The sequence below is a fragment of the Grammomys surdaster genome, unplaced genomic scaffold, assembly GCF_004785775.1.
Source record: "Grammomys surdaster isolate TR1022 unplaced genomic scaffold, NIH_TR_1.0 125630, whole genome shotgun sequence".
Lineage (NCBI taxonomy): Eukaryota > Metazoa > Chordata > Mammalia > Rodentia > Muridae > Grammomys > Grammomys surdaster.
In genome coordinates this window covers 1,670,026-1,684,916 of record NW_021620469.1, presented here as the reverse complement: position 1 = coordinate 1,684,916, position 14,891 = coordinate 1,670,026, and the positions used below count along the sequence as shown (strand labels likewise).

At 46.0% G+C, this 14,891-nt stretch overlaps 1 protein-coding gene and 1 pseudogene across 1 annotated transcript; both read right to left on the bottom strand.

Annotated features, from left to right (window-relative positions):
* Positions 1 to 231: 231 nt before the first annotated feature.
* LOC114638843 lies at positions 232 to 719 on the bottom strand (annotated as a pseudogene).
* A 2,909-nt stretch (positions 720 to 3,628) lies between these two features.
* LOC114638831 (chymase) lies at positions 3,629 to 6,835 on the bottom strand. The gene is made up of 5 exons (XM_028787411.1): positions 6,630 to 6,835; positions 5,886 to 6,036; positions 4,749 to 4,884; positions 4,293 to 4,547; positions 3,629 to 3,976 (listed from the first exon to the last, which is right to left on the bottom strand). Exons 1-5 carry the CDS (start codon positions 6,685 to 6,687, stop codon positions 3,833 to 3,835), a joined length of 744 nt encoding a protein of 247 aa, XP_028643244.1. The 5' UTR covers positions 6,688 to 6,835; the 3' UTR covers positions 3,629 to 3,832.
* Between the last annotated feature and the right edge of the window lie 8,056 nt (positions 6,836 to 14,891).

Here is a 14,891-nt window from a genome sequence, read left to right as displayed (position 1 = left end):
TTAATCCTGGAAGTGGGAAGTCACCTCTGCTGTACTAAGGAAAGCAGAGGGGAGAGTTGGGAATTATTTATCTCATCTGCCTAAGGGAGCTGAGAAAGAAAATACCATGTTAATAATGTATCCAGAATGGGCAATAACCATTTGTCTGTGAAAAATAAACTGCCTTCAGTAGATGGTCCTTTTTTGTTTTTATTTTTTATCTTTATTTACTTTATTTTTTATTTTTTTTATTCAAAGTGATTTTATTGCTTGTGTACACAACAGCATTTATGCCACTAGAGCGGAGGCTGTGGACGACTCATATTTCCAATTGGGCGGGAGCACCCGCTTAGTCTTATAGTATCGAGCCAACAGGTGAATTCTGCTCTCTATCAGAATCAGGCGGAACTTAGCATCCTTTTCCTTTCTGTTCCTCTCAAGGTGCTTTCGGACAGCAACTGCTTTCTTAATCAAATGGTAGAGATCTCCAGGGAGATCAGGGGCAAGGCCTTTGGACTTAAGGATTCTCAACATTTTATTTCCAGTCACAAAGTGGACCTGTGCCGCACCATGTGAGTCCCTCAGGATCACACCTATTTGGGAGGGAGTCAGGCCTTACTTGGCCAATTTGTAAATCTGTTCCTTCACATCGCCAGACGTCAACTTCAGCCACGTGGGGACGCTACGTAGGGCAGCGCCGACTGGGACAGGCCCTTCCCGGGAGCGTGCATGCGACCCATGATGGCAGATGTCTGGCAGCAAAGAGAGAATGAGGTAGGAAACGGCCTCTTTTTTGTTTTTAAATTGAAGATTAAATAATAGTTGTTAATGCAATCCCTTTGGCTTGTGGGAGGTGGACAAAGAAGCTTGACTACCTAAGACTCCTGGCAATGGGGGATACAGAGCCTGAACCAGCTATCTCCTGAAACCAGGTACACCTTCCAGTGGATGGACTGGGACACCAACCCAGTCAATAAAACCTTTAAATTTGTCCTGCTTACAAGATCTGCTGGGGTAAAGGTGGCACAGAAATTGTGTGAGTGGCCAGCCAATAACTGGTCCAGCTTGAGGCTCATGTAATGAGAGGGAGTCCCCGACCTCCAACACTGCCTGGAGGACTAGGATCCAGAGGCTCAAGAGCCCAGAGTTTCATGATGGAATCAAACATGATTGGAAGAAGAAAAAAAAGTCATTGAAACTCTTCCTAATGCTATTCTGCTGTACTCATAGGTTGGTGCCTAACTCAATAGTCATCAGAGAGAATTCATCCAGCAACTGATGGAAACAGATGCAGAGATCCAAGACCAAACATTAGGTAGCGCTTGGAAATCCTGTAGAGGAGGGGAGGGGAAGGATTTTACGAGCTAGAGAAGTCAAGGACTCAAGAAAACATACAGAATCTACTAGCCTGGGCTCATAGAGGCTAAATCCATAACCAAGGAGCCTACACGGATCTGACCTAGGCCCTCTGTAGAAATAGAACAGTTGTGTAACTTAGTCTTCTTGTGGGATGCCCAGCTGGGAGCAGGGGCTGTCTCTGTTGCCTACCTTGTGACCCTCTCCTCCTGTTGGGTTTCCTCATCTAGCCTTAATAGGTGGAGAGGTTCCTAGACTTCCTGTAAATTAATATGGCATGTTTGGTTGATACTCATGGGAGACTGCCCTTTTCTGAAGAGAAATGGAGGAGGAGTGGTTGAGGGTGGAGAGATGAGGGGGAGGGGTTGGGAAGAGAGAAAGAGAGAAAAACAAGGTTGGGATGTAAAGATTAATTAAAAAGGAAAAGAAAAGACTGTCATTTCTGTTCCTTAACCCAGGGGAACTCATGAAGGTTCAGCTTCTCTAGCTTTCGGGATGGCTCAGCTATGTGAGCCGTAAGCACAGGATGCTTACTGCCCGTGGAGCAGTGCTTGACCAGTGGGGACTGAAGTTGTGTGCATGCACTTACCTGGTGCAGGGTTTGTATGGTCAGGACACATGGGTGTATGAACGAAGCACAGAGAGCTATTAGTCCTGTTCTCTAGGGACAATTTCCAACATTGTTTTGATATAACCAGTTCCAACATTTTTTAGTTTGGCTATATACCATTGATAATTACAACTGAGATTTTACTATGGAGAAATTTTCATAATTGCTTTTTGAAAATTATTGTACTAAATTTTCCTATATTATTAAATGTGTTTGAGAACAAATTCTTAATTATGAAAACATTTAGTCTTATAAAGGTACCACTTAAACTCTGTTCCGTGGGTTGGACTCCTGTGTGTTTTAAAATTAAAAATGTTGAGATGTAAATCAGTATACACCAGTCTTCACACATGTCTCTTTCCCTTCTTAAGGAATTCCTGGGAATAACTTGGTCAAAGGGATTCACCACTCTCTCAGAAGCCATGGGTGTTGCCAGCTCTCCTCCAGCCACTCCTTTTATGGGCAGATGGTGTCCTTATCCTGCTGTGTGCTTTCTGCCAACCATTCCTCTTGTGGGCGAATGCCTGTACTGAGCAGCCATAGGCCTGGGGATTCCTTGTGGTCTGTACAGAGCAATTTGTAGATGGATGGATGGATGAATAGATAGATGTTGCTGAAGCTGACTTTGTGATTGTTTTTCTTCTTGTTGTTCCTGACCATCTGTTCCATGACAGTGACTGAAAGGCAATCCCTTCTGCATCCCCTTAGAGCTTTACAGATGGGAGAGCTCTTGTCCAGATGAGCTCTGGCAAGATTGTTTGACCCTAGCTGTCCTACCTGTACCACCTGTGTAAATCTCAGCTGAAGGTGATTCTGCATCTTTGCCCCAGGGACATTGATCAATAACTGGAGAGATTTTGTCTGGGTGTGTAGAGGGTGTTGCTACTGACATCTACTGGAAAAAGGCCAGAAGTACTTTAAAGAACCTATATCCTGTTTGCTATATAAAATGTTCCCAGTGATTCTGAATTATTAAATATAATTTAGAGTTGGTATAAGGTTAGTAGTTAAGTGTTAGTTAATGGGAGATAGCTCAGTGGCTAAGAGACCCAAGTTTGAATAAACAACACCCTTATAGAAAATTAAGTTTGGCTAAGTGTGCCTGTAACTTCAGGACTACGAGACAGGAGGACCTTTGGGGCTTTCTGTTCACCAGTGTGCCTTCAGGTTCATTGAGGACCCTGTATCAAAGGATACTGGCAGAGAGTGATAGAATTAAAGAATACAATATTTGATATTCTCTTCAGGTCTACATGTGCCTGCATGGGCACACATACCTATACATACATGTGCATACACAACATACAGATTTACACACACACACACACGTGCACACACACACACAGACACATACACACCCTCACAAACACACATCTCACTCACTGAGGGACAAGTGAGAAAGAGATAGAAAGAGGGAGAAAGAGAAATATTAAAGAAAGGATGTGTATAATTTCTTAAGTTGGACATTTCTTGTTTAAGTAGACCTTGCCTACTCAGGAATAAACTTAGATTTTTTTTGTTATATCCATCTTTGCCTGTTTGATAAGTATCTCTCTGTCTCGGCCTGTTCCTTCATACCACCCCCAAGTCCCTCAAGCTCTCTTCCAAATCTTAAGTTATTTAAGGTGTGAATCAGATTGTTGTACGCAGGGAGAAGAGAGCAGCTGAGAGAGGAGACACACATTGCAGTCTAGAATCTGGGTCTTTATTGAGGTTTATGAAGATGGTGACTTTTAGGAACATTCTATGACTTGTAAGAACTTTCTGGAAGCTCAGGGATCTGGCAGGGCTTCAGCAGGAACTACAGACAGGCCAGATTACATGGCACAGAAAACCTGGACTATTCCAGTTCCAGATTTCCTCACTGGCTGGCCATGAGCCCCAGAGTTAATTCTCCCTCAAGATCTTATTGATCCAGGGCCTGTAATGGGAGATTCTGGTGAAGACAGCAGGAGGCTTTGCATTCCGATGTACATAGGATGCAATGCCTTGGGCTATCCCAGCACACAGGAGAGGTCCTCCAGAGTCTCCCTGTTGGGGGCGGGACAGAGAGGAAACACATGAATGGATACGAGGGAGCCTCTACCTCTACCCACCCATTTCAGTTAGGTCTGGAGCCTGATATCACATCTTAGTTTTGGGGGCAGCCAACCTATCTTCCCCATATCACCCCATGTTCTCTGCACAACAGACTGAGTAACCCAAGATAGACCTGGGAAGATGGATACTTTGTTTCCTCACTTGGTAATTCCTAAACACTGTGATTAACTGACAATCTTCTGCCTCATCCCCTTCTCCAACTCTGGTTCCCAGGGGGGCTTTTAGAAAACCCTGGTAAAAGGATCACCTTGTATACATTTTGCATCTTCTTGGGGTTGCCCACACACAGCTGGGATTTGTGTTGAAAACTCGTGAAGTGTTTGCAGGCTTGTGGCTCCAGGAGTTTCATCTTTACTTCCTGCAGTGTGTCCGAGGCTGGTTCATTCACATTGGTTCTGCCCCAGCCAACTGCCCTGCACGTTCTCCCAGGTGGGATGAAGTTGAAGTTGGCAGAGATTGGGAGGGTTCCCACGGCCAGGGTTAGCTTGGCTTTCTCCTTCAACTGTGAAGGGAATGAGGGACTCTTAGCCAGGGCCATGGGCTAGGGGTTAGTTCCAGGCAATCAGGGAAAGGAAGGGCAAAATACCAAGTCCAACAGGGGAATAAGAGGGAATGCTGTCCACGGCAGGGCAGGGGAAGTTCAGGGCAATGGGGACCAGAAGAAAAAGTCTGAAGGCTTACAATGGAGGGAGAAACTTGTTACCTTCAGTAGCATGATGTCGTGGATAATCAAATAGTCATCATATTTTGGATGAAGGAATTGCTTTTCAACCTCAAGCCTCTGCCATGTGTCTTCCTTAGATGTTTTGTTATGGGCTCCTAGGAGGACTGTTATAGACCTGTTGTGAGAAAGGATGGGACCTGAGCATGTAGCAATTGATAGAATGCTGGCCTAGCCAACATGAGTCTCTGAGTTTGAGCCACAACACTGTATAAAGTGGCATGGTGGTTCATGGCTATAACCTCTGCACTTGGGTGGTAGAGGGAAGAGAATTGGAAATTCAGGGTCATCTTTAGCTACATAATAAGTTTGAGACCAGCCTGAGCTACAGGGGACTGTGTCTCAAAAAAACACTACAAATTAAACCAACATCAGCCACAACAAAAAGGAAGGGCAAGCAGAGGCAGCCATAGCTTCAGAGATGAATGTATTTTGAGAAAAAGCTGGAATTCTTCCCTGGGTCAGAAGCCTCTTCCTGTCCCCATTTTCAGGGTTACCTGTGGTGTTGACAGGATAAGTGTTTAATCATGTGAGAGCAATATCTGCACTTGGGGCTGAGTCAGCTTTCAGGAGAGAAAAGTCTTGGAACAAGAGGGTTTCTGGAGCAGACACAGTTTCCAGGGCTGGCTTCCTAGGAATTGCTGGGGAATGAGCAAGAAATGGAGGACCTGTGGGTAGGGTTAATCCTCCCCAATTTGGAGAACTTTGAATGGGGCCCATTTGCTACAGCAAGAATTATTCAGGAAAGCAGGAAGCAGAAAGTGTCCTGTGGGCTTGTTCTGCTTTCCATTGAAATGTTGGGCTGTGGATGTTGGAACCAAAGGCCAGTGTTCTTGAAAATATCAAGGAGACACCCCCAGGAAAGTACTGGGTAGATTCTGACAAGTGACCTATGGATGTTCCATGTTAAAGGTGTATGTAGGGGGTCACATTGGAGAAACTTCTCTTGCCTCTGAGGGGAACTGCATTTATAGTGATTGAGCTCAAAGCAACGGTTTAATGACATCTCTCTTGTCAGCTCACCCAGGCTCAGGATCTCTCTCAGGTTCACCTGTGTGTGTCACAGGTTGCCACCCCTTGGTTTGTCTCATATTAAGGATAAGCAGCATCTTGTCTCACCTTCCTGCACAGTGAGCTGCAGTCAGCACAAAGTTTCGTCTTATCAGGAAGCCAGTGCAGGCGGTCAGGTAATTCTCAGAAGTGACAATTTCCAGATAGGCCATGTAGGGGCGGGAGTGTGGTATGCATTCTGTGCCCCCGATGATCTCCCCTAGAACAGAGAACCCCATGACCTGAGATAGGCATGGATGCTTTCTCCAGAGAGTGCACATTTGCGGTAAGGTGGAGAGAGGCTTCCCTTGACCTCCTTCTCTCAGGCATCTCTGTCAGCTCCTCTCACCCATTCCCCTCCACAGCATCATTTCTTTTTCAAGAATCCAATCCCGCCTTAGATTTAGGCAGTTTCCTACTTCTGATATTTTATATTCTTGCTTGTCCCTGGCTCATCTTCCCTCCTGTAGCACATGTTGTCCAGGTTCCCCTTCAGTCTCATAGAATGGAAAAAAACACAAGGTGATCTTCTTCCCAAGGACCCATAGATGAAGAGAATGTGCCTGTTATCCTGGAATCTCTGTCTTTCTCCCAGTGGCTTTAGGATTCCCTCCTCAGTCAGCACAAGCTTCTGTGTTAGTAGAAACTACCACAGCTTTAAAGAATGGGACAGGAACATTCTACAGGAAGACTTCACTCTGAGGCTCTTGAGGAGACCTATGAGACCCATTTAAGAGTCCCAAATGACACACTAAAATTTATTGTTTTAAGAGCTAGCCTGCAGATTGGAGAGGAAGGGACCCCAGTACTCACCAGCTTTGGTGCTGGAACCCAGAAGAAGGAACAAGAGATGGAGAGCAAGAAGATGCATCCTCTCAGAGGATTTGCTCAGGACCACTCAGGCTTTATCTTTGGGTCTTAGGCCTTATGACTCCCAGCAGACAGGGGAGTGGCAGAGCTGTAACCACAGGAACTGTGTGGTCATGGTTTCTTCTTTCAGTTGGCTTGTGTTGATAACTGGACACTCCCCCAGAATAACACTGTTTACTAGAGGTGAAATTGAAGCCTGGACTCTTATGTCCCATATACTCAGATGGGTCCTCACCTGTGTCTCTGTGTGGGTTAGGAGTTTGGGGACAGAACATTGTGGGATCTTACCTTTCTAGTTAGGGCAACTTGTTAAAGGTCCCTAGAATCTTGGGTTGAGGAATATCTTTGCAGTGAACATCCATGCTGTGGTTACTACAGCCCACAGTAGGAAATAATGTTCTGCAGAAAAACTCTGTGGACATGTATAGACATGTACAGGGGATGAATTAGGAAATAGATATGATCATATTTTGCCATATGAAAATTTCAAAAAAGGAAAATAGAATACATAGTTGGTTTTCATTTCATTTTTTTACACTATTTATTAAAACTTGAACAGCATTTGTTAGTATAAGTCCGTACTCAGTGACAACACATTCAGGCGCCAGGCAACTTCTACGTCGATGCCAAGGCAACCAAGATAACACTCCCACAATTCACCTGCCTACCTCACCTGTACCTGGGAACAAGAGCTATATCACAGTCCCTACAAATAGACGGAACTTCCCCAACCTTGTCCTCTTCACTTCTTCCCCCACCCAACCATCTTCTCCCCCCTCTCTCTCACTGTCCACCCTGAATAAACCCCTCCCATGGAACCAGCTGGTCTTGTGTTGTCTGTCTAAGCTGCATGCTGTAATCTTACACGGGTGCATTGGGACCGGGTCTGAATTTCTTGGGCACCACTGCGGCTTCTGCTGTTCACTGAGGCAGCTTCTGCCGCAGCAGCAGCAGCAGCCGCCGCCACTACCCACCATCACAGAGTGCATGAATTACCATCCACTGCTGCAGACAAGCCCCACACACTGCTGGCAAGCTCATCAAACTTCCACCACGTGAGCTGTGGCCGCGGCTCCCTGTGTGGTGCTCTGCCACGTGGGCTGGGTGGCAAGACAGGCACACAGATCCCCCAGTTCCACCTTCCTGATACCAGACTGCACAAGCTTGCAAAGAGACACCGGCATATTGGTAAGGAGTTTCTGATTCGTGGGAGGGACCCTGAAAGCCCAGTTAGCACCTGGCCAGTGCTTCATGGACTAAGTGGTTGGCTTTTCATGGCCCCAGTCCATATGACTGGCCTCTAGCCAATCTGCGACTTAGGACACTGGCCCATTGGGTGATTTTCCCCTCTTGGAAATAGCTCCTTTCTTCCCCCAAGCTCTCGCAGCTATGGGAAGTCCTGGTACCAGGTGGCTATTTCCTGGCTGACTAGCTTCTGGTGGGCTAGCTTGGCTGAGGCCCATAGGTAGTCTCGTGATGAGCTGATTATCTAAGCTGTGCCTGATTTCTGTTACAAGTTTTTCTTTCGGGACACCAGCTGATAACTTGGTAATAGCCACGATCACCCAATGGGTGCATTGTCTTCATCTGTACCCATAGACACCCCACTGGGTTGTCTACTGAAAAACCTCAAATCTTTAAGATTAACACCTGAGTTGAGGCCTTCCAAATTGATACGCCTTTGCAATAAGGTCTGCATTCGGTATCCTTTAGGTAATAGGCTAACATGGCCACTTAATGGCACCCTAGACCCGATTATTTTAAGGAGTCTTAACACATACTGCCAGTAGTCTGGTAACTGGAAAGAAGTCCCTTATGTCCGAACATTTATCTACCTCTGTTATACTCCCTCCATGTGTTCTGCGTGCTTCCCACCCAAGGTTCTCTTAGCCATGACACCTGCCCAACCCCCCAGATGACCATACACCTCTGATCCCAGCTGATGAACCTCCTCCCCTCCGATGCAGGCTTGTTTCCATGCCACTAAGAACCCAAACTGCTGCCTTGGTTTCTTCTTTTCACCAGGGTTCCCCTGAGTCCACTGGCTCGACCTCCCCAGACTCCTCCCCTCCTTCTGTGTCAGCTGCAGGTCATACTAACCTCCCTGCGTTGGCATCAACCTTCACTCCTCCTATCAGGCATTCCAAGGCCAAGGGTCCAACTCCTTCTCCTCCAGGGACACCAAAACCAGTGTCTGTTCTTCCTCTAAGGGAAGAGGTTGGTGTTGATGGCCTGGTCAGGGTACATGTCCCTTTCTCAATGAATGAACTCTCTCAAATAGAGAGAAGACTGGGGTCCTACACCTCTAACTCATCTGCCTTCATCAAAGAATTCCAATACATCTCTTAGTCTTACAGCCTAACTTTCCATGATGTACATATGATTCTCACTAATAACTTACTTCCTGATGAACGCACGCAAGTTCGGGATGAGGCAAAAACGCATGCAGATCAGATTCATCAAACAGATGGGATATATCCAATCAGATTGGAAGCAGTTTCTGACCAGGATCCTCAATGGGACTATAATTCCGCACGTGGTATCTTTGCCAGAGACAGATTTATAACATATCTTTTGGCAGGCCTGAGGAAGGCGGCATTAAAGCCAGTTAACTTTGAGAAACTCCAAGAAGTTGTCCAAGATAAGCAGGAAAACCCGTTTCAGTTCTTAGAAAGCCTTACAAAGGCCTTACTGCAATACACTAATCTGGACCCTGAAAACCCAGAAGGTAAGCAACTTCTTATGACCTACTTTTTTTCCCAGAGCTACCCCGACATAAAAGCTAAACTTAGGTGATTGGAGAGGGGCCCCTAACTCCAGAGGCAGAAGTCCTGGTGCTGGCCTTCAAAGTATACCATGAGAGAGATGAGAAAGCCCGTAAACAGAAATACCATATTCTGGAAAAGGCTGTCCGACCAGCCTCAGCCACTCCCCAGACTCCTGGTCTTTGAAGGCTCAGAGACCACCTGGCCCCTGCTATAAATGTGGTCAACATGGTCATTGGGTAAAAGCCTGTCCTAACTCCAGCAAGCCAAGGGGACCATGTCCCAAGTGCCATCAGAGGGGGCATTGGGGGATTGACTGGCCTCATGTCACTCAGAACAGTGGGACATCGCTCCCAGAAAACCCCTCAGCTGACCTTTTAGGCTTGGCCATGGAGAACTGACAGGCCCCGAGCTCTCTCGACCCGACCACACCCATCACTAGCAGGGAGCCCTGGGTGGATATTATAGTATGTGGAAGACCCATCTCCTTCCTCTTGAACACTGGGGCCACTTGCTTGGTCCTGATGGAGTTTTGGGGACCCACCTCACCTTCTCATTCTCCTATTGTTGGGGGTAGGAGGACAACCTTATCTTCCTCACCAGACCCCCCACTTAGTTGCATTTTTAGAGGTGTGCCACTCACCCATTCCTTTTTTGGTAGTGCCTACATGTCCTGTCCCCTTATTGGGAAGAGATATTTTAGCTAAGTTGGGAGCTTCTATTTCCTTTGCCCCACAAATTCGCTTAAGCCCAAGCTCACCAGCAGTTCCTCTGCTCCTCTTTTTAGCCAATCACCCTACTAACACTAACATGTTATTTCTCTTACCAGCTTCTCAGGTGGACCTCCAAGTTTGAGATGTCCAGAACCCCTCTGTTGCTAAACATCATTCTCCCACTGTCATCCAGTTACTGGACTCTACCAGGTACATCTGCCAAACCCAATACCCTGTTTCTCCTCAGAGCCTCAGGGGACTTAAGCCTATCATTTATGACCTTTTAAGGAAAAAACTCCTTCAACCTACCTCTTCCCCCTTTAGCACTCCTATACTGGCAGTAAAGAAACCTAATGGTACCTATCGACTGGCTCAAGATCTCAGGCACATTAACTTTGCAGTAGTTCCCCTCCATCCTGTTGTAGCTAACCCTTATACACTTCTCTCTACTATCTGCTCAGGGACTTCTCATTTTTCAGTCCTAGATCTCAAGGATAAATTTTTCTCTATCCCTCTAGACACCCAGTCACAGGATATATTTGCCTTTACCTGGACAGATCCTGACACCCACTTTTCTACCCAACTTACCTGGACTGTTCTACCTCAGGAATTCCGGGACAGCCCACACCTGTTCTGGCAGGCCCTGGCTTCTGACTTAATCTCTTTATCTCTCCCTAGATCTAAGATCATACTTTACATAGACAATGTTCTTCTCTGTAGTCCCTCCCTAGAAATTAGCCAAGCTGACACAGCTGCTTTTCTAAATTTCTTTTCCAGTCAGGGCTATAGGGTCTCATCTTCTAAAGTCCAACTGTCCACTCCTCAGGTCACCTATTTGGGACTAACAATTACCTCAACCCACAAGGCTATTACCTTAGATAGAAAGAACCTGATTCAGTCTCTAATCTGATTCAGTTAGAGACTTTATCATTCCTAGGAATGGCTAGCTTTTTTCATTCCTGGGTTCCTTCCTTTTCCCTACTTTCTCATCCCTTATATGAAGCAGCATTAGGCCCCACCTACGAACCTCTTCTCAAACCTGTCACTAAGCCCTTTCAAAGGCTCCAACAGGCTCTCCTTAAGGCCCCAGCCTTACATCTCCTGGACCTGACTCATCCTTTTTCTCTCTACATAACTGAAAAAGAGGGATTTGCCCTTGGAGTCTTAGGTCACCAACTGGGACCATCTTTTGCACCTGTAACATACTTGTCAAAAAGACTAGATCTAACCATCCAGGGATGGTCACCTTGTATTCGTACCTTAGCAGCTGCTGAACTCCTTTTTCGAGAATCAAAGAAACTAACCCTGGGATCACCATCTATAACTGTCCTCTTTTCTCACAACCTGTCACAGCTCCTGATTTATAAAGGCTTACAGACTCTACCTCCCTCCAGGGTTCTTTCTCTTCAGGTAGCTCTAATAGAAGAATCCACTCTCACCTTTCAATCATGCCCACCTCTTAATATTTCCAATCTTCTTCCTCGACCTAACACTGACTACTCCCTATCTCACTCCTGTACTGAAACCTTAGAGGAACTATTATCTCATCCTTCACACATACAGGAGGGCACATTGCCTCAAGCCACCTTTACCTGATATACAGATGGAAGCTCCTTTCTACATGAAGGAGTCAGGAAAGCTGGCTATGCCATAGTGTCAGACACCAAGATGGTGGAGGCACAGGCCCTTCCTGCTCATACCACCAACCAACAGGCTGAATTAATAGCCCTTACCTATGCCTTCCAGCTGGCACAGGGGCAATCCCTCAACATCTACACAGATTCCAAATATGCTTTCCATATCCTCCTGTCCCATGCTGCTATCTGGAAGGAGCACAGGTTACTTACCACAAAAGGAGGATCAGTAACTAATACAAACCAGATTATGGCCATGCTAAAGGCCTTCCACCTCCCCACAGCTTTTGGGATTGTCCACTGCAGATCCCACCAGACAGATGACTCTATTGTCTCCAAGGGAAACAACTGAGCTGATGAGGCAGCTGGAGCTTCAGCCCTTAGGGGCCTAGACTCATCTCACCCTCCCCAGGAGATTTTTACACTACAACTCACATCCCTACCTACAGCCCCTGACACTAGTCAAACTCTGTCCTATCTTCACCAACTCTTTCATCCTAACAGCCAAGCATTGTCTTATTTTGTTAAGACCCACCTACAGCCTACTCCTGAGGACTTAAGTTTCCTAAAATCTACCACTGCTTCTTGCAAAATCTGTCAAATGTCAGATTCCAACTCAAGGTATTGTAGAACCCCTTTTCCTACCCATCAGGCTAGAGGTTCCCTTCCTGGAACTGACTGGCAACTAGACTTTACCCACATGCCTACTGAAAAATGTGTCAAGTACCTTCTGGTCTTGGTGGACACCTTCTCAGGCTGGGTGGAGGCTTTTCCCACAACTAACAAAAGGGCTCAGACAGTCTCTGATCTCCTCCTCAGAGAGATCATCCCCTGATTTGGTGTCCCCGACTCCCTCCAGTCAGATAATGGGCCTGAATTTACTTCCCAAGTTTCTCAAATTCTATCTAAGGCCCTAGACATCCCCTGGCATTTTCATATTCCCTACCACCCTCAATCTTCAGATAAGGAGAGAACTAACCGCTCTTTAAAAACCACTCTTGTCAAGCTGTCACAGGAACTTCACCTCGACTGGGTAAAACTCCTGCCTCTGCCTCTTTTCAGGGTATGAGCCGTTTCCAAGTGGCCTCTCCTCATCTCACACTTTGAACTCATGTGTGGACATCCAGTCCTAACTCCTGGTCTTCCACCTAAATGTTCCCCCCTCCCAGATCATCTGCTCATCCCATTACTTTGCCACCTCCATTCTCTCTTGTGGAACTTTGCTGACCACCGTTTACCTTGACCACACACTGTCTCCTGCCCACTGCCTGTCAACATCGGAGACCAAGTCCTCTCCCCTCCAGATCATTGGCCCTCACCTCTCTCTCCCAAATGGCAGGGTCCTTTTAAGGTAATCCTTGTGACCCCTATAGCTGCTAAACTTGAAGGACTCACCCATTGGGTCCACTTATCTCACCTTAAGCCTTTCATTTCTTCATCTAAAATCAACTCTCCTTCACACATGTCGACTCTAACAGGACCATGCTCTATTAAGCTCCAGAGGAGATCGAGATCACCCACCTTGTCCTCAATCCCAGAAAATGAGACTCCACTCTGGCAGCCGAGCTTGACCTAACTGGACTAGACATGGGTTTCTTGTCCTCCCCCTGCTGTTTGTTTCCATCCAGGTCAGCCCTTATATCTGGATGTTCGAGGTTCAAGAGACACTCACAGATAACAAACAGTCTTTCCAAACAGGGTCAGGAAACTGCAACATAGCCAGATGCCAAGAACCAGGCCAAATTGCCACCATCCCTGTATCTGTTATCCCATCTAAATATTCTGTTCTCTATATTTACTTTCTTTTGCTCAGATAGAAGAGTCCTCCTAGTCTTTTCAGATACATATGCTAGGTTCATGGACCAACCACTTCTTCTACCAAGACTGCAAGACATTCGTTTCTACATACAAGACCCGCGGGATTCCAGCTGTGGTGCTTCAGAACTGACAGGTGCCAGGCGTCCTGACAGCTAAAGAAGATTGTCTTCACCACTTCTCCCAAGAAGAATGAGATTTTTGGGGAATGTGAGACTTCCAGTTCTGAGATTTAAAAAAAAAAGCCCACTTAAAAGCAGATTCTCTCCTGTAATACCCTTTTTAGCCATCCTCCTGGTATTATTTCTAACCAGTTTATTAATCAGTTCCTGTTACAGGATTACCAGTTGCTGTCCACAGAAGAGCCTGATACACACATCCACCAAGTGGGCCCCGATGGTGAAAAAGCCAGCTGCTCCCCCCAAAGGACTATGCCCCTACACAGCAGGAAGTAGTTTAAGAGACATGGTGACCCGACTCCTCTTTCACCATCGGCTTCCCTTCTCCTTTTTTTTTTCTTTTTTTTTATAATAAGAAAAAAGGAGGTATGTTAGTGTAAGTCCAAACTCAGTGATGTCACATTCAGGCGCCAGGTGACTTCTACATCATTGCCAAGGCAACCAAGATAACACTCCCACAATTCACCTGCTTACCTCGCCTATACCTGGGAAAAAGAGCTACGTCATCATCTGTGCAAATAGATGCAACTTCCCCGACCTTGCCCTCTTCTCTTCTTCCCCTGCCCCACCATCTTCTCCCCCCTCTCTCTCACCCTCCACCCTGAATAAACCCCCTCCTGTGGAACTGGCCCATCTCATGTTGTCTGTCTAGGCTGCACTCAGTAATCTTACAGCATTGTTCTTAAATAAGGATTACCTGAAATGTGAAACACATTAAGTTGCATTTCTTTTTCTTGGAACCTGTGTTTATTATCTGAAGAAGAAGAAGAAGAAGAAGAAGAAGAAGAAGAAGAAGAAGAAAGAGAGAGAGAGAGAGAGAGAGAGAGAGAGAGAGGAGAAAGGACAAACACCAAAGGAGGAAGCCAAGTCTAGGATTGGAGCCAAGGATTTCAACCTAGGAGCAAAGAGGTGGAAAAACTATTTTCTGAGACTGTGTATGCAATTTAGTGTCATTCCATTAGATACATTGTTACTTTCATAGCATCCACATCAAATACTTAGTACTGTTTCAATTTGTTGACCTGAACTTTAGGTCTTATGTTTTAGACTGAGATCTTTCTTTCTTTTTTTTTTTTTTTTTAATTTCTTTTTTTTTTTT